Consider the following 20,516-nt stretch of genomic DNA (forward strand, 5'->3'; position numbering starts at 1 on the left):
CTCCGTCTCTTTAGTGCAGATTTATTTGAGGCTACTGCTCGCCAGGTACCGTACCACATGGCTGGAGTGAGGTGGTGCAGGGGCCCACAGGAGGCTGGCTGTCTGAGAGGGGCAGGCTGGTGAGGATTTCCACCCATCTCATGGGTGGGACAGGCGATGCTACCAGACCGCTCATCTCCTCTACACCTGCCATTCATCCCCTCAGATGCCCCTCAGGCAGCGGGGGCCCCTGACAGCCCTGGAGGCCTTCTGTTTGCATTTCTGGCTCAGATTACAGCTGGCTGTCTCCATGCAGTCCGTGGACCCTGCTGCTGTGACAGTCCGGATCAGGCCATAGTGACAGGGGCTGGGCTGGGGGCCTGACATGAAAGCACGAAGAGGACTGCTGGGGCAGAAGGGTCGCTGGAGGAGCGTGAAGTCTCTTGTGCTAAATCCTAGCAGTCGAACAGATCTCGGAAGTTACAAAACCATTTTGCTCCAGTTCTCTTGTGCAGTTCACCACGAGGTAGCTCTTAGCCCCCTAAGAGAGGAGGACGCTGAGGCTCAGGCGGGGAAGTGCTAGGTCCATCTGCTGCACCTCACATGAGGCTGCACCTCACAGCTCAGGGGCTTCCTGGAGACAGAAGCGCTGCAGGGTGGCATCGGCCCACTTAACGGGCAGACAGTTGCCCCTGGGTCTTGCTCACGGAGCTTGTGACGCAGAGTGTAATTCCTGCCATGGTGAGCACCATGCCTGTGAATGCTCCTGGGAGAATGGGCAGAAATCGAGGGGCTGAGCCCAGCCACGCTAGGAGGAGCTGGTGCAGGGCTGAGCGCCCAGCTCAGATGGGGTCTGTCCCCAGAACGCCCAGGGGAAGGAAACTCTGATGGCTCTAAGGAAGAGCTGCAGAAGAAAGGGGTGGGATGGGGAAAGATCCTCTCCTCCCCTGCCCTTGGGAGATGGCTCTGGAAAGGACTAACCAGGGGTGGCAAGGCCCAAGTAGCGGCTTCCTGCACTTGCAAGCAGTCTAACTTACCTTTTCCACCAATATCTTCTCCAAGGACCTTCCCAACAATCAGTGTGAAGATGATGGCCAGAGAGTTGCTGATGGGTACAGCTAGGGTCAGATCTGAGTGATCAGAATGAAAAAAAATCTCTGAGATGCCAAAAAATGCCTTTCTAGGCACAAAACAGTTTATCAAGACAGACTGTTTAAAAAAAAAAGAAAGAAAGAAAAAAGTATCTCTTTCCAGATGAAATCAGAGCAAAGCTCAAGATTCGAGCCAGGTTTCCTGACTCTAAATTTGGTGCTCCCTCAATTCCAGCATGAAGACCTGAACTATATAGTGGTCGGCGACCACCTGGTTGGCCGATAAGGATAAGGTCTTTGTACTCAGAGAGCTTCTGAGATCCCAAGGGTATCTGGACAGGCCACAAAGCCCAAAGGATGCAGGAGGACGAGTGCAAAAACACAGTCATCACTTAGTAAGTGCAAATTGTGTGCTGGGTGCTTTGTATCTTACAGACATATCTTACAACACTGCAAGAAGAGCGTTGTCATTTTGCATAAAGGAAACAAAAGCTCAGAGGGGACACATAAATTGAGGCCGACTGAGAATGTTATTTATTTATCTATTTAGTTTAGTTCATTTATTTTTTGAGAGAGAGAGAGAGCAGGGGAGGGGCAGAGAGGATCCCAAGTAGGCTCCACACTGCCAGTGCAGAGCTAGATGCAGGGGCTTGAAATCACAAACTGTGAGATCATGACCTGCGCTGAGATCGAGTCAGAGGCCTAACCGACTGTGCCACCCAAGTGCCCCCATCTTCTTAAAAAGTTATATTTTAGGCTATTTAAGAAGATGGGGGCGCCTGGCTGGCTCAGTCGGTACAGCGTGTGACTCTAGATCTCAGGGTCGTGAGTTCAAGCCCCGCGTTGAGCGTAATGCTTACTTAAAAAAAAAAAAAAAAAACATTTTAAGAAAATAGACCTCATGTTAAGTGTGCTTATTACACAAGCATACAAAAAAAAAGTTTAAATCAGAAACTGAGCTACTTATGATGACAAGACTAATAACTGCCAGGCCAACTGCTCATGTTGGCTCCTGAGTCAGCTCATTCCTTCCCAGCATTCCCGGCCTCACCTGCTTCAGGAAGAGGAGGAACTGTCCTGTTTCTCATCCCGAGAGTCCCCACCATGGATGGCATTCCCCACCCAAGAAACTGACCCAACTACCTACTCAGAGCTACTTCCTGGGGCTCACACACCTTCCATGGAATGCGAGGACTGCTATCGACTGGTGTGCAACAGTAGATGGGGAGGGGAAGCAGCATGGGGCTGTGGAAGAGCAAGGGCACTGGAGTGAGGCTGACCTAGGTCTCCCTGTGCCGCCTTGGTTAGGCCCTTGACCTCTGCAATCTACAAGTACAACAGTGATAGCAAGGTGACAACGCCTCCGCCTCCGTACCACAGCGCTGCGGTAAGATAAGACGATAAGACGGGATAATGTGTCTAGCTCCTGGCTGAAGCTATACATCTTTGATAAAGTGACCACTGTTGTTGATTACTAGAATAGACAGATGCTAAAAGATGGATGTAGAGCAGGAGAGGAGATAACAGGACCCTAACGTTGCCATCTGCTCAAAACTTGGTAAGGGGCTAACTGCAGTCAGCTGGCTTTCTTGGGCAGCAGGGAGTGCCAGAGGCTTTCAAACTTGCTTTTATTTGCTTTTCAAACTTTTGGGGTTTAAGTTTTATTTAAGTAATCTCCACACCCAACAGGGAGCTTGAACTCACGATCCCGAGATCAAGAGTCACATGCTCTACTGACTAAGCCACCCAGGTGCTCAAACTTCCTGTTAAATGATGTTTTATGGGGCGCCTGGGTGGCTCAGTCAGTTTAGACATCTGACTCTTGATTTCGGCTCAGGTCATGGTCTCACAGTTCGTGAGATTGAGCCTTGCATCGGGCTCTGTGCTGGCAGTGCGGAGCCTGCTTGGGATTCTCTCTCTCCCTCTCTCTCTGCCCCTCCCCACTCGCTCTCTCTCTCTCTCAAAATAAATAAATAAACCTTTTTAAAAAATGACGTCTCAGGGCACCTGGGTGGTTCAGTCAGTTAAGCATCTGACTTTTGATTTCGGCTCAGGTCATGATGTCACAGTTCGTGGGTTCAAGCCCCACATCAGGCTCTGTGCTGGCAGTGCAGAGCCTGCTTGGGATTCTCTCTCTTTCTTCCTCTCTCATTGCCCCTCCCCTACTCATGCTGTCTCTGTCTCTCTGAAAATAAATTTAAAAAAAAAAAATGATGTCTTATGAGAAGCCCCACATGTAAAAGGGATAAATGTAGCCTCTAGTTGAAGCTGAAGTGGTAGGTCTTGAGGTCAGCCTGTCTCCTCACCCTTCTGTGGCCTCTGAGGGGTTCTCCAGAGCTCTCTGGGGCCTGGGTGAGATTCCACGGGAGACGAAACCACAGCAGGGGGACTTCTCATAGTTAAGTTCAAGAACATAAACTTGGAGTAATACATAGCTTCAAATCCTTCTGCACTAACATGCTTGACTTCAGAGAAGGGAAATAAATTGCCCCAAGTTTTGTAACTTCACCTCCTACACGGATATCATGTCTGCTTCATAGCATCATGATCACAATCCAATAGAAATCCGGCGTCATTTCATTGCACTTCTCTTGATGGCACTTTGCAGATACTGTGTTTTTAACAAATTGAAGGTTTGTGGAAACCCTGCATCGAGCAAGTCTATCGTTGTCATTTTTCCAACGGCATTTACTCACTTTGTATGTCTGTGTCACATTTTGGTAATTCTTGCAGTATTTCAAACTGTTCCTTATTATTATACATGTCATGCTGATCTGTGATCAGGGATTATGACTTGCTGAAAGCTCAGATGATGGTTACCATTTCAAGCAATAAAGTATTTTTAATGTTTATTTATTTATTTAAATTTATTTATTTTGAGAGAGAGTGGGAGGGAGGGGCAGAGAGAGAGGGAAAGAGAGAGAATCCCAAGCAGGCTCACAGCTGTCAGCATGAAGTCCTGTGTAGGGCTGAAACTCACGAACTGTGAGACCATGACCTGAGCCAAAGTCAGACCAACTGAACTTAACCAACTGAGCCACCCAGGTGCCCCAGCAATAAAGTATTTTTTTAAGATTAAAAAGAAAAATTTTTTTTTTTTACTTATTTGTAAGAGAGAGAGAGCACATGCACACAAGTGGGGGAGGGGGGAGAGAGAGAGGGAGAGACACAGAATCTGAAGCAGGCTTCAGGCTCCAAGCAGCACAGAGCCTGACACGGGGCTCAAACCCACGATCTGAGCCAAAGTCAGTCTCTCAACCGACTGAGCCACCCAGGCGCCCCAAGTATTTTTTAATTAAAATATGTGCGTTGTTGTAGTAGACATGATGCTATTGCACACGTAATAGGCTACAGAATAGTATAAACATAACTTTTTGTTTTTTAATGTTTATTTTAAATCTTATTCTTTTTTAACTTTATTTTTTATCTGTTAAAATTTACACCCAAATTAATTAGCATATAGTGCAACAATGATTTCAGGAGTAGACCCCTTAGTGCCCCTTACCATTTAGCCCATCCCCCCTCCCACAGCCCCTCCAGTAACCTTCTGTTATGTTCTCCATATTTATGAGTCTCTTCTGTTTTCTCCCCCTCCCTGTTTTTATATTATTTTTGTTTCCCTTCCCTTATGTTCATCTGTTTTGTCTCCTAAAGTCCTCATATGAGTGAAGTCATATGATTTTTGTCTTTCTCTGACTAATTTCACTTAGCATAATACTCTCCAGTTCCATCCACATAGTCGCCAATGGCAAGATTTCATTCTTTTTGATTGCCGAGTAATACTCCATCGTATATATATACCACGTCTTCTTTATCCATTCATCCATCGATGGACATTTGGGCTCTTTCCATACTTTGGCTATTGTCGATAGTGCTGCTATAAACATGGGGGTGCATGTGTCCCTTTGAAACAGCACACCTGTATCCCGTGGATAAATACCTAGTAGTGCAATTGCTGGGTCATAGAGTAGTTCTATTTTTAGTTTTTTGAGGAACCTCCATACTGTTTTCCAGAGTGGCTGCACCAGCTTGCATTCCCACTTAAATCTTATCCTTGAGTAAACTCTACACTCAAACTCACAACCCTGAGATCAATAGTTGCATGTTCCACATACTGAGCCAGCAGATGCCCCTAAACATAACTTTTATATGCACTGGGAAACGAAAAAATTCATTTGCCTTGTTCCGCAATACATGTTTTATTGCGGTAGTCTGGAACCAAACCTGCAGTATCTCTGAGGTATGGCTATAAAATGTGTAAAACCAGCACAGTATCTGATGCAGTAGAGGACAGTCATCAATCCGTGGGGGAAAGGAAATTTATATTTATTGAGCTCCTACAGTGTGCACCAGGTACTCTGCTAGATGCTTCTCATACACTGAATTTAATTCTCTCAATGGCAAGAAGACCATCCTATGAAACCAACGCTCAATTAAGAGACTTACACAGGGTCAGACAGGTAGCACACAGTGGAAACAAGAGTGTCAGCGCCAGCCATCAGCACAGCAAAATGAACCTTCCCTCTTCCTCTGCTGCTGCGCAAGACTGCCGGGCTTCAGATCAACCCAAATGCCTGGCAGCATACTCATCATCAGCCCACTGTGCCCCAACTGCTCAGGGAAGAGGGTGCAGAGAGGGAACTGGAGATAGTGGGCTCTCCCTCACTCATGGAAAAAAGGTGTTTCAGGCACCCTCCCCAAGTGACTCTTCTGGGTGGCTTCCACCACTGAGCATGGCAGTTCTAAGTCAGAAACCCACCTGTTGATGCCAAGGTGAGGTAGTAGAGAAGGGAGCCACACTGGTTGAGGAAAAAGGGCATCAAGTACTGGAAACAGAAGAAATCTGCAGTCAGTGTGATGCTGGACTGAGCAGCATTGCCTTCTTTGAGCTTCTAGCTACGCCTTTCCTCAGAAGGAGGGGTAGCTATAAGGGCCCAGAGAGTGTTTAGCCTTCTGAAAAGGACCCTTCAGGGCAGACAGGAAGTTACTGACTGAACTCCATGCCTTTGCCTTGAATGCCCCTCCCACAGCCCTGCTACTCCCATCTTCCCCCTCCTGCAAGTCCCTGAGTGCCAATGTCACTCCCTCCAGAAAGCATTCCCCCAGGCTCCTAGCTCCAACCTCCCTCCTGTGAACTCAGGAGGCACCTAATCTGTACCTCTTTCATAGCCCTTAGCCCAGAGAGGTGGTTGTGTCTGTGTCTTGTCTTTCCCACTAGCCTAGACGGGCAGCACTGAGGTCAGGGGTAGTTCTCTAGATCTTCCCACCCCAGGGTCAATTTAAGCCCCAAGTCCTCCCTTGGAAAGGTCTGTTGGAGGGATCACCATAATAAAACATTAGTAACAGCAGCCATAGATTGAACACCAATTGTGTACTAGTTAAGTGCTTTATGTGCCTCACCTCACTGAATCCTCACAACTACCCTATAAGATGGTTACCATTCTTTCCCATTTTACAGATGATGAAACTGAGGCTCAAGCAGGACAGGCGTCTCATCTAAGAGCTTCCAGCGAGTAAGCTGGTGGGGAGCAGACTCTGACTCAGATTTGTTTGACTCCAGAGACCACATTTTTAGCAGCTATGCGCGAGAAAGGGGCCATTCACAGACGTACCTCAGTGTTCAAGAAGAGGGTCTTCATCTCCTGCAGCAACTGCCGGGCCCAGGTCCGCTCATGAACTTGCTGCAGGCGGGAGGAGGCCCGCTTCAGCAGCGGCTGTGTGCCACCCCACAGGGCAGCCACCAGCACCAGAGCCAGCACCTGCCCTGGATGGAGACGCGAGTGACCCTCACCCCCACCAAACTGCCGCCCGCGGGGCCCAGTCCTTCTCTGGCCTCCCCTCCTCAGCCAGCCGCTGCCACATCTCTCCTTCGCTCTCCAACGCCCCGGGTGAGACTGGCGAATAGGGCAGGGCCCTGGAGGCCGAGGAGATGGATCCAGGAGCCCAAAGTTTGGGGCTGGGGCTGGGACAGGGGTCGAGGTTAAGTGGTGAAGGTGGAGCAGGAAATGAACTCGGGGCAAGGCTCGGGAAGCCCCTAGAGGGGCGGGGCCGCCTACCCACCTAGAGATGCCGCCATGGCAACGCCGCTCCCGACCACTTCCGGGAGCGAAGGGGCGGAGACCCACAATCCGGAAGTGGCGCTAAGCCCTTTCCGGTCCCACTCACGTTGCTGCTTTCCTTTCGTCAACGCAGGGATGGTGAGTTCCCCTGAGCTGGGGTGTTAGCATGGGGGGTCTTTGGGGGTCTGGAGCTGGAGCAGGGGCCGATATTTGGCGGTGACACTCCCGTCTTGTCTTCACAGAAGCCGATCCTGCTGCAGGGCCATGAGCGGTCCATTACGCAGATTAAGTACAACCGCGAGGGAGACCTCCTCTTCACGGTGGCCAAGGACCCTGTGAGCGTCGGCAGAGGGCGGGCCGGCGGGACCTTGCAGCAGGGGCCGAGAGGGGGCGAGTTCACTCTCACTGGGCGGTGGGTGGACAAGCCAGTTTTGCCCGAGAGGAGAACCAAAGAGCGCCCCATTCTGAGAAGTAGGGAGAGACCATCCCGGGATGGTCATTTTACCGGGAGCATTTTACCGGGAAAACGCAGTTGTTGGTAGAAGGAAGGAGTAGCCAGGAGGAAAAAAGCCACAGACCATTGTGGAAGGGGGACGGAGATGAGAGTCAGCCCCTTCAGGGGACTGGGAAGGGACCAATCTGAGAAAGAACAAAACTATTCTTCCAGGTAGGGGAACACACCATCTCTAGAAAAGGACAGCTGATCCTTGGACTGTGAGGGACAACAGAGGATTTATGGGGGTGTCCCTGGGCTCATTTCAGTCGGTCCTTCTGGGCCCCATCCCGCCTTTCACTGAGTGCAAACAGCCTCTCACAGCACTGCCCTTTGAGGCACCTCCCTATGGAAGACGTTAACACTAGTGGCTCAAAGTGGGAGTTGGGAAGCCTACAGACCTGATTTGAATCGTGACTCCCACGTCCAATAGCAGCGTGACTTTGAGCCTGTCATTTAATCTGTCTAAACTTCATTTCCTTTTTTTATACATTATGGGTACAAATAGTACCTCCCTCGTGGGGTTGCCTTCAGGGTTAAATGAGATTCAAGTAAGGAGCTTAGCACAGTAAGTACCCGGTGTGTATGAGTGAAGAATTGTTAGTCATTTATATTTTAAATCCCTTAGACACCATTTTATTGAAGCTTCACAGCTACCCTTTGAAGAAGGCATTATTGTTGTGGCCATTTTACAGATAGGAAAAGAAGCTCAGAGGAGAGAAGCACTGTATTTGAGAGTTTGGGGGAGGACTGGGACAATGGCTTGGAGATGTTTTTGCAAGCCTCCTGGTGCCCCTGCCACTTACCTGCAGGAAGGGGGAGAATCTAGGAGTTGTTCATTTTACCAGCAACCTGCTGTTTCCCAAGAAATGAGCAGGAGAGGGTAAAACGTGGCCTCAGTAGAGGCTGTGGAGGGTTCCTGGGGAACCTCTAAATAGAAGGCCATTGCTCTGCTTGGGATGTTTACCACGTGTCGCTGTCATTAACTCCTCCAGATCGTCAATGTGTGGTACTCTGTGAACGGTGAGAGGCTGGGCACTTACATGGGCCATACTGGAGCTGTGTGGTGTGTGGATGCCGACTGTATCCTTGTCTTTGCTCTGAGTCTGTGCTCCCAGGGTCTGCCAGCAACAGAGAGGCCGCCAACTTGGAGTTGAGAGTTTGGGATGATATTGTGGGTCTAGGGAACGATATCTACCTCCTAATCCCCAGTCCGTACCCTGGTTGGGGGAACAGTCAGGACAAGTTGCAGTTCTAGATGAGGAGGGTAGAATGCTCCGAGGTAAGAGAGGAAGGAAGGCTGGCGGGGGCTGAGTGGGGAGGTGATTCAGTTCCAGGAGGTTCCAGGTGTTCCAGGAGGACAGGGGCTCAGGTGAACTGGGTTCTATTTCTTAACACCCTCTTCAGGGGACACCAAACATGTCCTCACCGGCTCAGCTGACAACAGCTGTCGTCTCTGGGACTGTGAAACAGGTAAGCCTGGATCGTTTACTTTTTCCTCAAACAGCAAGAACCTACAGTATACCTGTTTAGGTGAATACGTTTTGGGGAAGTAGAAATCCAGACATGGCTCCTGTTCTGAGGAACAGGAAGCAGACAAGAAAAGGATAACAGACAAGAAAAGAGGTGCTACACGGGGCACCTGGGTGGCTCAGTCGGTTGAGGGGCTGACTTCGGCTCAGGTCATGATCTCACGGTTTGTGAGTACGAGCCCCGCGTCAGGCTTTCTGCTGTCAGCATAGAGCCCGCTTTGGATCCTCTGTTCCCCAACCCCCCCCCGCCCCTCCCACACTCTCTCTGGAAATAAATAAACTTAAAAAAAATAAAATAAAAGGAGGCACTGCGGTGAGACACAAGCCATGTTGGAGAAAGCACAGAGCACTGTGGAAGGCCAGAGGGGGGCAGCTGATGTCTGGATTGGGGATGGAAGCAACCCGGGAAGGTTTCCCAAGAAAAATGTCATGTGAGCTGGGGTTTAAAGGATGAGAAAGAGGTCATCACTTTGGCAAGACTGGAACGAAAGCATGGCAAGTGTCCTGTCCAAGTCATCTGATCTGTGGGGAGTTTCTGCTTCTTAGGAGACAAAATAGGAGAGAAGATGAGGCCGGCAAGGGTCAGAATAGGCCATGAATGACAAACTCAGGAGCTTGGCTTTGTTCCGTCAGACTTGGCGTGCTGTCCCTCAGCGGGGCAGAGCATGTTCGGTTTTAACAAACTCCGGTGGCGGTGGGGAGCATTGGAAGAACAGACCGAAGACACGGGAGCCTATAAACTTGCTCCATTGAATAAATATTTATTCGGCACCCAGTTCTGTGCCAGCTCTATGCTGGGTACTGGAGACACGCAGAGAAATTCTGAGAAGACAGATATATTTGCACTCCGCTATGAGAGCAGTGCCACAGCGGCAGGATGTCTGAGGAGAGACAGAGAGGAAGTTAAAAATCTTGAGCCAAAGCGCAGCCACCAAGGTGGCGGTGGGTTGGGGTCACTAGACCAGGAGAAGCAGTGAACAGGAAGATAGGTAGATGTAGAGAGTGTCCTCCTCTCAATGGCGTTGGACAAGGGGTAACCCAGATTTCTGCCTGTCTCCAGGGAAGCAGCTGGCCCTACTCAAGACCAATTCAGCTGTCCGGACATGTGGCTTTGACTTTGGGGGCAACATCATCATGTTCTCCACGGACAAGCAGATGGGCTATCAGTGCTTTGTGAGCTTCTTTGACCTGCGGGATCCAAGCCAGATCGGTGAGGCAGAGCTCAGGGGGTGAGGACCGGGGATGGGGTACAGGGCGTAGCTCCAGAGCCCAGGGCCTGACCTCTTCTGCACACAGACAACAACGAGCCCTACATGAAGATCCCTTGCAACGACTCCAAGATCACCAGTGCCGTTTGGGGACCCCTGGGGGAGTGCATCATCGCAGGCCACGAGGGCGGAGAGCTCAACCAGTATAGTGCCAAGGTGAGGAGGTGGGTGGGGCCCAAGTCCACCAGAATGATTCCCTTCAAAAGGCAGGATAGCACAGCAGTGAAGAACACCACTTTTTAGCTGTGAATTTAGGCAAGTTACTTCACTGAGCCTGTTTATCTGTAAAACGTTGCAAGGATCAAAGCACATCAGGCATTTGAAAAACTTGTTACAGAGTACTCTGGATAGGTTAATAATGATCACAAGTAAGCATTTTCCTGCCACTACTGAGTGCCATGCTGGGCTCTTAGGACAAAGACATGAATCAGACATGGGCCCTGTCCCCAGGGAGACGGACTGGCAAACAGCTAGCACATGAGTCAGGTTGTGAGTTGTGCCACCACAGAGGTCTTGAGCCAAGCACAGAAAGTGCCCTCCGTCACAGAGAAGGTGGCACGTACATTAAGCCGTGAAGAATAAATAGAGCTTCAAGCAAGAAGAGAAGGCAGTTCCACAGGTGAAAGGAACAGTGCACACAAAAGCACAGAGTTAAGGGAGTAGGGGGACTGGTCAGAAGAGAGTCTGGTGTCATTGGGACACGGTTGGAGAAAGTGGATAGCGACTAGATTTTTCGAATGTCAGGAGGTAAAGGAACTGTGATTTTCCTTTTGGTAGCGGGGAATCTTCAAATGGTTATTGCTGATCAGATTTTCTCTTTAGAGGCTTTTGCAGGCATAGTTCAGAGAATGGACCTGAATGAGACAATAGCTCTGGAGGTGTGGAGCACCTGAGAGTCAAGAGATGTAGGGGTGACTGATGAGATGGGGGATGAGGACAGGGCCAAGCCCAGGCTGTCTTGATTTCTTGTTTGGGTGCCTGGGCAATGCTGGAGGGCACTACCATAAAGGTTAGTCACTCAGCAAACATTGGCTGTAGTCCACTAGCCCCCAGACCTACCTGCAGAAAGGGAATGGAAACCAAAGTCAAAGGCGTGAATCATGCTTGATGCCAGCAAAGAGTGGAACTGATCTGTGCCTTCGGATAGGCCTGACTGTAAAGCTGGTGTGCTTATTCCCCGAAATACAGGAGCCAGATATGTCCCTACCATGTGTCCACGTTGATGGAGGAGACAAAAATACATCCTTCCCACAGAATAGGTAAAAATAATTCAGGAATGGGGCGCCTGCATGGCTCAGTCGGTTGAGCATCCCGACTTCAGGTCATGATCGGGCTCGCTGCTGTCAGCACAGAGCCCGCTTCAGATCCTCTGTCCCCACCCCCCCACCCCACCCCCACTTGTCTTCTCTCTCTCTCTCAAAAATAAACATTTTTTTAAAAAGGTTAAAAACTAATAATAATTCAGGAAAGGGGCACCTGGCTGACTCAGTCCATAGAGCATGCAATTCTTGATCTTGGGGTCGTGAGTTCAAGCCCTGCAATGGTCATAAAGCTTACTTAAAAACAACAACAAAAATAATTCAGGAGAGGAAAGGAAAATTCTCTGAGGGTCTAGTGTGTGTGAGGCCCAGTGCTCAAAAGACCTTTTAATCATCTCACCAGTGTCTGCACAATGTAGACCAGGTTCATGTCACAACGAAGTCAAACAAGACACAGTCCCAGTCTCCCTATAGTGAACCTCGGTGGTGGGCTTTTAGTAATCTTGTTTTCTAGATAGAGAAGGTGAGGCACAGAAAGGTGCTTTTGAGGGCAGACTCTCAAATTCTGCTCTTTATACTGTACAGGCTAGCCGGTTGCTGAGTGGGAAGGGAAATCAGGAGGTGAAATGGCCCTTGGAGAAGATCTAAAAAAAGCTGGACACACAGCAGTGCTTGTGGACTGTGACTCCACCCCTGGCTGGGGAGGGGTGAGCTCAGGCGCTCTGAGCCTTACTTTCTTCCTTTGAAAATGTCCTTTAGGGGCGCCTGGGTGGCTCAGTCGGTTGAACACCCAACTGTTCATTTCCATTCAGGTCATGATCTCTTGATTCATGAGTTCAAGCCCCGCGTCAGGCTCTGTCCTGACAGAGCCTGCTTGGGATTCTTTCTCTGCCCCTCCCCTGTGTGCTCTCTCAAAAAAAAAGAAAAGAAAGGAAAGAAAACAGGTGTTGAGTATATAGTACAATGCTTGGCAAATTGTGACTGTTCACAATTCAGTGACTGTTGAAAGGAGTAAGTGAAAAGTGCTCTGCCCTTGTAATGTGCTGATTAATTAATAGGTCCGTAGGTATGTCACCATAAGCATGTATTTTCGTAGATGGACTACCAGTGTTGATGAAATGTATGCGTGGGCCACGTTTGGATGTGGGCTTTGGAGGGCGTAAATGTTAGTTCAGGGAATACTTAGGCCATCCCAACCCAGACCTCCCTTCCCCCGGCCCGGGACAGGGGGCAGTATAGAAGCCCTGCTGAGCAGTGGGGCCTGTGGAGGTCAGGCCACCCAGAACCTCACTCTTCCGCTTCTGCCTTCCCCAGTCTGGAGAGGTACTGGTGAATGTTAAGGAGCACTCCCGACAGATCAATGACATCCAGTTATCCAGGGATATGACCATGTTTGTCACTGCCTCCAAGGACAACACAGCCAAGGTGAGCCTGGGCAAGGGGCCTGGCGGGGGGCTCCTCCCACCATCCTGCAAAGCTTTCAACTTGCCCGACTTCCCCGAAGAAGACTCCTTTTACAGATTGCTTTCCCCTGTCTTCTCCAGCTCTTTGACTCCACAACTCTTGAACACCAGAAGACTTTCCGGACAGAACGTCCAGTCAACTCAGCTGCCCTCTCTCCCAACTATGACCATGTAAGGGAAGCGCACCCAGGCTTCTGCTGAAGCCTCGGACTGCTTCCAGCATCTGGGTGTCAATGGAGATCTGAATTCTGGAGGAAATAATGTCAGCTAGAGAGGAGATTCCCAGAGCAATGATTCAATGATTGGGCAGCGCCAGGGGATAGGGCAGGAGGTGGCTAAAGTATCTGTTGGGCCCTGCCCTTAGCATCCTTCCAGTCTGATGTGGGAGATATTAAAAGCTTATGAGCTGGGGATAAGAAACAGAAAATGGACTTGCCTGCCCTTTGGGCCTGTCTAGCTTTTCTTCTTCCCTTCAGGTGGTGCTGGGTGGTGGTCAGGAAGCCATGGATGTAACCACCACCTCCACCAGGATTGGCAAGTTTGAGGCCAGGTAAAGGCGGGGGGGGGGGGGGGGCTCTTCCAAGTCAAAACCCCATGGAGTGTCTTTCATGATGGACAGAAACCATATACCCGAGACTTCCCTTATTTCTTTGGCTGCCAGGAGGTGCAGCTAGATTTGTGGCCTTCCTGGGACAGTGTGTGATACGGCAGTTACAGCATGACCTTGGACCCACTGTGAAGCCCTGGACACATCCTTGTATTTCTCTGTGCCCGATTAGCGATCGTATAATGGGGACAGCGATAATACACTTACCTCATACAGTTGTACAGATCAAATGCATGAGTTACCGAGTTAACCCTTGCTGCACAGCACGCAGTAAGGAAGTTAGCTATCCAGTCTGCCCCCCGCCCCCCCGTCTTATTTTGTTCACATTCCCCACTCTCTACTTTGCATTTGGGGAGTGGTACGTCCAACGTGTCTCGGAAGGAGATGGAGAGTGAATTGTCCCTTCCCACCACCCTCCTCCAGGTTCTTCCACTTGGCCTTTGAAGAAGAGTTTGGAAGAGTCAAGGGTCACTTCGGACCCATCAACAGTGTTGCCTTCCATCCCGATGGCAAGAGGTAGGGCTCCGTGCAGGGAGCTGAGCTTAGCCCGGGACTGGCCTCTATCCCTTTACCATGCCCTGCCCGACAGGCCTGTCTCCCTGCCCCAGAGGGGGCACCTGACTGGTCCCTGGCTCTTCTCTCTCCAGCTACAGCAGCGGTGGTGAAGATGGTTATGTCCGCATCCACTATTTTGACCCACAGTACTTTGAGTTTGAGTTTGAGGCTTAAGAAGCTTGGATCTCCATCAAGACCGGGGAAGTTTCTGGGCCTGGACTCACAGAAAGTTTTGGACTCTGAGAAATAAATTAGTTTGGAAATCAATGGCTGCTGGCGAGAAGTTTTATGGGAACTGTTAACATCATTTTCCCTTCTCAGTGACACCCAGGGAGCTGATACCAGTCATAGATATCTTTATTATTTGGACCTTCTCCCCCACACTACGGACACTTCAAACCTGGAGCTTCGGTATTAAGGGCTAGGCTGGGTTGCAGGCACCGTCATCCAAGGCCCAAAGGTACTGAGGGACCTGGAGAGGTCTCAGGAACGTCTCAGCCACTATCCAAGGAGCCAGCCCTTAAAGTTGGGGCTCAGAGGCTGAAACTGTTGGCTGAGAGAGCTTGGTCTTCTCCTTATCTGTCACTATTTGCCACACCTTCTCCCATGCTACCTCTGAAGGTTCAGGTGGGCGGATCCAGCGCAGAAACAGGCCTGAGGAGGAGGAGGACAGATAAGGAAGCTGAGCAGAGGGGTTAGCTAGCTCCCCAGGGAAGAAGTTGGGGTAGGGGGTCACCTTGCCAGAGTCGCAAGCTCTGGAGCTCCACGGAGGGCCAGATGGCCAAGGGATTGGGGGCGTAGAGCGGGTTCCGGAGTTTCCGTTGCTCTTTTGGCTGGTTGAGCCCAGACCACAAGGAGTGTGTTCGAGTCCTCACTTCACAAAGGCATCTGTAGGAAGTGAGTTTCCAGACTCAAGCTATGCCTTCTGGGATTCTGGGTTGGGGACCCTGGTTAGTAGGGTGCCAGCCATCCTGGGGCAGTGATAACCTCTCCTTTTTCCTGCACCTGTTCTTGCCAGTCAGATACATGTACTGGGCACTAGAATAAAGTAGAACAAAACAAAGTCCTAGTTGTTCAGGGGTTCCACTTAGTTCTGCCTGGAAGTATCAGGGAGGCTCATGAGAATGTGCCACTTGGGCTGGGTCTGGCTGCAGAAGTTCACCAGGTGCGCAAAAGCGTGGAAATACTCAGGAGGGGAGACTGGGGCCGAGAGCAAGAAAGTGGGAACTGGCCCAAGTGAATGTTGGCGAGTTTTTTTAAGCTGGTGACGGGAACTACAGCAGTGAGACGGCTGTCCCAATAGCCCACGTGGGAAGGAGAGTCTGGATTGGGGTTAGCAGGAGGGGTCTTTGACAGGAAAGGACCAAGTAAGAAAGTTTTAGGAGAAAGGCTGTATATGAAGGACAGGGGAGAGGGAGTTACACAAAGATAACCATTTCTAACCTGGATGACCCAGTAGTGGAGTCAGCGAAAACAACATGGGGGATGGGGACCCAGGCAACTAAAGAGAACAGTCTCATCTCAGACCGATGAGAGATGGCTCTGGAGGGGCTTGGGAGCACATGCAACGAGCCAACCAAATAGTAAGAACAACCACTGCTTGTGTGCCAGGCACTGTGCTAAGCACTCCCCATGCCTTAACTCCACTAATCTGCACACAGCCCTGCTCCGCAGAGATTGTGGCTGCCGTTAGAATCCTCTCCTTGCTACAGATGGATAGAAACTGAGACAGGTTTCCTAGGATGCCCCAACAGATGAGTGGTGGAGCTGGAAGTTAAGCCCAAACAATTTGACTCCGTTTTCAACCTCTACACCATTGCTTCACTAGAATCACCCCTGCAAGTGGTAGGGAGCCCCAGAAATGATTTATTTTGCAGCAACTCTCCCCATCGGTCCTTGTTTTTAAGCTAGGGGTGCACGTGCCCTTGGTTCTGGACAGAGTAGGTAGGTCTGTAGGATTGGCCTTGGACCCATTCAAATCTGGGTTTGCAGAAATTAGGGGAAAGGGTGGGGTTTGGAGGCAGGGGAGGAGAGAACACTCCAGAGTTTTCCCCAAAGAGAAACTCATTCGAAAGGCATCTTTATGCTGACACAGCAGGTGTCTGACCCCATCCTGTGCCTGGCCCCTGACTCACCTTGACACCCCCTTAGCTCACCTCTCCTTTTCGCTGTTGCAGAGGAAGGTGCCAAAAGGGGAGGCATACGCGTGCTCAAACAGGGCCAACAACAGCCCCTCCCCAAACTCCAGCGACAGCGGGAACTGGCGGCCCAGCTGCCACACGCAGTCCAGGAAGAGGAGAAAGGTGGGTGCCTCGTGCTTGGGACGGGCATGGGAGAAGGCCGAGTGGGCACAGCGCAGCTGGAAGGGGTGGCCAGCCTGGGAAAGGGGTAGAGCCATGGGCACAAGGAAACAGGGTTTCTGGATAGAGGGGCTGGGCTGGGGCTGAGTGGCCACTTACCTGGATCCACTCCCGCTCCACCAGTTCCTGGAATCCAGCCATGGTCCGGCTCAAGGGGTCCAGGATGAGCTGGGCCAGCGAAGTCACAAGCAGGGTGCTATCTGTGCCTTCAGCCCCATGCACCAAGATGCAGGCCCCTTCCCTGTGGGCCAGGACTTATTAACTGGCCAGTCCCTCCCTGCCTGGGGTGGCCGGGCCAGGAATCGAATGGGCCCATTTCTAGACTGTATGTGCTTACTGAGACGTGGTTGTGTGCCCAGGGGTTGAGAGCCCTGCCCGTCCGCCCTGTTCTCTGCCTCGTAGGGTGGGGCCTTACCTCTCCATGCCCTGGGCTGCTAGGCAGGCGGCGCTCAGTGCCTCTTTGACATGTGCCAGCCAGCAGCAGCCTTCTAGTCGACGGAGCCAGCTATCCGTGCTCTGCTGCAGGTCCCCACAGGCCTCCACCAGGCGCACGAAGCTCTCCTGTAGGGGCTGTCCCCTGCACAAGTGGGAATCTGGTCATCCCATCTCCAACCCAAGCTCTGGTGAGCACAGCCTGGGAGCCAGTGCTCCAGACCAATGAGGGAGACAAAGAACCCTCAGAGGAGCCCATTCGACAAGAGGGACACAGGACCCTTTGGGGAGCTCACTTAACCTGATGGGAATGATTCAGTATCTTTGGGGATTCCCCAATCTGATGGAGGAGACCCAAGAAAGACCCCTTGGGGGAGACCTAGTCTGTTTGGGGGGGGGAGTACCCGGGGAAAGGTCACACAACTCTGTCGGAAACAATGCCATGGGAAACGCCCAATTTGATGGGAGCAGCACAGTACTCCCTGGGGAGTCCCCGTCTGACAAGAGAAACACAATACTCTTAGGATTCTGGTATCTGCCCCTACTTCCCAGAAACTGCTCTGCTCAAGATCACCAATGTGACCTCCCACCAGAAAATCTAATGGAGATTTTTCCAGCCCTGTTTAAAAGCCTCCAATGGCTCCCCTCTGCCTTTAGGATAAAGTCTAACCTCATAATCGTGGCATTCAAGACCTTTTCTCTGGTCGCTGTCACCCCTTTAGCCCCATCTCTCTCTACACTCTACCTCACACTCTATACTCCCACCAGACTGACATACTTGCAGCTCCCCAGGCAGGGCAAATGGCCAGGAACTCTGCAGTTCTGTCCACCTGCAGTGTCCTGCTCTCCGGCTAACTCCTTTCCGGTGTCAGGTAAAAGGGATGCTTTCTTTGCACTACCCACACACAAGAGAGGGGCGCCTGCTCTATGCTGCTGCTTATCACACTGAATCCTAACTGCCAATTTACTGCGGATCTCTCAGCCACGTCTGGGCTGGCCACCATCTCAGCCTTTGGTGCTCAATCAACACTGGCTGAATAAAGGAATAAACGGGTTTGTATTCTGGACAGGGGAGCTTCCTCAAAGCACAAAAACTCCCGTAGGACCTCCTCTCGGTACTACCAGCACCTGGAGACCCAGGCAATAGGTACAGGTGTGCAGGTCCAGCATCAGGGCAGGGCTGGGACCAATGGGGAGGGGTGTGTGTGTGTGTGTGTAGTGTAGTTGCTCCTGGAAGTCAGTTTAATCTAGAGAGGCTTTTTCTTTTCCAGGCAGAGTTGGGGTGCCTGGAGAGAAATGAGATCTGTCAGTGGGGGTGTGCAAGTGGGGATGCCCACCTGGTGGGATGGCTACCCGGAAATGCCTGACAATTCCTAAGGTTCCTGGAAGACACCCCCCTACTCCTACTCTTCTCCCCCCCCCCCCCCCCCCGCACACGTTCATGGAGAGTCCTGTAGGAGACCGCCTAGGAGAGGACGAAGACCCTTCACCTCTCCAGCGGCCGGTGCAGCCTTTTCCAGCCAGGGTAGGCGGCTTTGGCCTCAGTCCCGCCGCCAGTCATGCGGGCCTGTTTGGCGGCCTGAGACGAACGCGTGTCCACGATGAAGCCCCGGGCCCCAGGGCGAGCCCCCGCCAGCACAGCTCGCAGCAGCTCCTCGTCCTCAGCGCAGCGCCTTTTCTGGGGACCAGTCAGGGGCTGGCTGGAACGTACCAGCACCTGTGGACCGGGACTGCGCTCCGGAAGCCGTAGCTACCCAGCCTTGGCTTGGGGACTCCTCTCCCGGAGCCCCGAGGGAGGGTCTACACACTAGGGCAGGTCTAAAGCTGGCAGGGGCAGGCCGGAGCCTAGGGCCTTGGCGGCAGAACTGGCCGGGCGCCGGGCCCGGCCTTGGGTGTGTTGTAGTCAGAGGGGAAAGGGACCCGAAGAGTAGGCCGTGGACGAGTCCAGGGTTGACAAAGAAGGGACTAAGCTCAGGGGGCCCGACCGGCCGGGGGAGGGGCCCGGGGTTGGCAAGACTCCGAAACTGGGGAGAGGGGCGGGGTCAGAGTCAAGGAAGGCCGGAGGGGGCGGGGCCTGTTGGAGGCAGGACTGGGCGCGGCCAAAAAGGGTTGGAGCCGGCCGGCGGCAGCCGCGCTGCGAATTGGCCGGACCGGTGCAGAAAAGGGCCAAGAAGGGCCGCAGTTGGTCCAAGAGGCAGAGTCTGGGGAGGGGCGGGCTCACGGTTCCGCTGGGCGCGTGGTGGTAGCTGAGCACAGGGAAGCGGCCTCCCTGGCGGAAGCGGGCGCTGCGCGCCAGGGCACCGTCGTCCACAGAGCGAGGCACGATCACCGCGCGGGGGTAACTGGGGCACACGCTGAAGTCCTCGTTCACCTCGCTCAGCCGCCAAGCGTTGGTCTGCGGCCCAGGGAGAGGCGAAGGCCAGGTATAGGGCACCCAGTGAGTGTCCGGACCCCACGCCCCTTCCAGGCGCGGCGCTCGCCCAACCGTGGGCCCCCAGGACCGCACCCACCTCGCGAGCTACTCGCTTGTAGTAGCGTTCGGGTGGGTGGAAGTGCCAGGCGTCGCCCAATCTCAAGCCCTTGGGACGGTAGAAGAACGGAAAGGAAGTGATGACCGATTCCAAGGAGGACAGCGCCTGGGGAAGGAAGTTGGGCGATCTGGGCAAAGTCGGAATCATCTCACCCGCACCCTCCCAGCCCCTTTCGCCCCTCAGCTCCCTCCTCTGCACTTACTCCAGACCACCCTGCGTCCCTTACCATTGGCTACGTTCCAGGGTAACACTGGATGCCGAGTCCCCTTGCGCAGTAGCCCCCGTTTACTCCTCTCGTTAAGGAGTAGGGGTAGTTTAGGGGCCTCGGGTGCACTGCTTGTGTACCTCGATGGACCGGGCGATGTCCAGCGACGCTTCCACGCCCTCTATTTCCAGCTGCAGCACTCGGAGGTCCTTACAGCGCAACGTGATGGTGCCGGAGTCACTCGCGACCCTGGGGATGGACGGGCTTAGGTTGAGTGTCACCCGCCCGTCACCAGGGAAGGAGAAATGAGTTTCTTAGGACTGGACGTAATGCAAGGGTGCAAGGGCTCCAACTGCTCTTGCCCTCCCCCCTCTCCTCCCGGAGCCGCAAACTCCCCGACTACGGGGACGCCCCCGCCACGTCTCACCGCTTCTCGATAGAGTCTACGCTACGCAACAGCAGCAGCCACAGCTCTGAAGTCGCCTGGGGCCCTGGCGACAGCAGCAGGTGGTGGCCGGTGAGGCATAGCGTGCCACGCAGTGGGGGTGCCTCCGGACCCCTCAGGAGCTTGGCTTGGGCCCGGCCGGTACGAATCAGGTCCGAGAACTCCATTCCGCCTGGGGTGGGCCTAGGGCCCAGCAGAAAGACTCCAGGAGCGTCAGGCGGGGCGAGCGCGGGCTCC

The 20,516-nt window shown here is 52.4% G+C and overlaps 3 protein-coding genes across 3 annotated transcripts; 1 reads left to right on the top strand and 2 right to left on the bottom strand.

Annotated features, from left to right (window-relative positions):
- Positions 1 to 5: 5 nt before the first annotated feature.
- Positions 6 to 7,179, bottom strand: TMEM234 (transmembrane protein 234). Its single transcript, XM_030326520.1, has 5 exons — positions 7,131 to 7,179; positions 6,683 to 6,834; positions 5,830 to 5,896; positions 1,017 to 1,109; positions 6 to 745 (listed from the first exon to the last, which is right to left on the bottom strand). Exons 1-5 carry the CDS (start codon positions 7,144 to 7,146, stop codon positions 651 to 653), a joined length of 423 nt encoding a protein of 140 aa, XP_030182380.1. The 5' UTR covers positions 7,147 to 7,179; the 3' UTR covers positions 6 to 650.
- Positions 7,180 to 7,210: 31 nt separating this feature from the next.
- EIF3I (eukaryotic translation initiation factor 3 subunit I) lies at positions 7,211 to 14,573 on the top strand. The gene is made up of 11 exons (XM_030326517.1): positions 7,211 to 7,267; positions 7,372 to 7,464; positions 8,618 to 8,705; positions 9,030 to 9,095; positions 10,215 to 10,364; positions 10,451 to 10,578; positions 12,996 to 13,106; positions 13,226 to 13,315; positions 13,621 to 13,694; positions 14,175 to 14,267; positions 14,399 to 14,573. The coding sequence occupies exons 1-11, from the start codon at positions 7,265 to 7,267 to the stop codon at positions 14,478 to 14,480; spliced, it is 978 nt and encodes a 325-aa protein (XP_030182377.1). The 5' UTR covers positions 7,211 to 7,264; the 3' UTR covers positions 14,481 to 14,573.
- A 72-nt stretch (positions 14,574 to 14,645) lies between these two features.
- Positions 14,646 to 20,465, bottom strand: LOC115521336 (myotubularin-related protein 9-like). The gene is made up of 10 exons (XM_030326506.1): positions 20,262 to 20,465; positions 19,975 to 20,083; positions 19,609 to 19,734; positions 19,320 to 19,493; positions 18,589 to 18,815; positions 17,082 to 17,243; positions 16,766 to 16,907; positions 16,463 to 16,683; positions 15,043 to 15,194; positions 14,646 to 14,960 (listed from the first exon to the last, which is right to left on the bottom strand). Exons 1-10 carry the CDS (start codon positions 20,444 to 20,446, stop codon positions 14,827 to 14,829), a joined length of 1,632 nt encoding a protein of 543 aa, XP_030182366.1. The 5' UTR covers positions 20,447 to 20,465; the 3' UTR covers positions 14,646 to 14,826.
- Between the last annotated feature and the right edge of the window lie 51 nt (positions 20,466 to 20,516).

Source organism: Lynx canadensis, chromosome C1 (genome assembly GCF_007474595.2).
Source record: "Lynx canadensis isolate LIC74 chromosome C1, mLynCan4.pri.v2, whole genome shotgun sequence".
Lineage (NCBI taxonomy): Eukaryota > Metazoa > Chordata > Mammalia > Carnivora > Felidae > Lynx > Lynx canadensis.

Excerpts from the sequence above, each read along its gene's own strand:
- TMEM234 (XM_030326520.1), bottom strand. Across the intron at positions 1,110-5,829 it reads CCTCACCTTGGCATCAACAG|ATCTGACCCTAGCTGTACCC; the intron begins GTGGGTTTCTGA and ends CTGATCACTCAG. Across the intron at positions 746-1,016 it reads AGAAGATATTGGTGGAAAAG|GAGCATTCACAGGCATGGTG; the intron begins GTAAGTTAGACT and ends CCATTCTCCCAG.
- EIF3I (XM_030326517.1), top strand. Across the intron at positions 7,465-8,617 it reads TCACGGTGGCCAAGGACCCT|ATCGTCAATGTGTGGTACTC; the intron begins GTGAGCGTCGGC and ends TAACTCCTCCAG. Across the intron at positions 8,706-9,029 it reads GTGGTGTGTGGATGCCGACT|GGGACACCAAACATGTCCTC; the intron begins GTATCCTTGTCT and ends CACCCTCTTCAG.
- LOC115521336 (XM_030326506.1), bottom strand. The coding sequence starts at position 20,446 with ATGGAGTTCTCGGACCTGATTCGTACCGGCCGGGCCCAAGCCAAGCTC. Across the intron at positions 20,084-20,261 it reads GTAGACTCTATCGAGAAGCG|GGTCGCGAGTGACTCCGGCA; the intron begins GTGAGACGTGGC and ends GTCCATCCCCAG. Across the intron at positions 19,735-19,974 it reads ACATCGCCCGGTCCATCGAG|GCGCTGTCCTCCTTGGAATC; the intron begins GTACACAAGCAG and ends TTCCTTCCCCAG.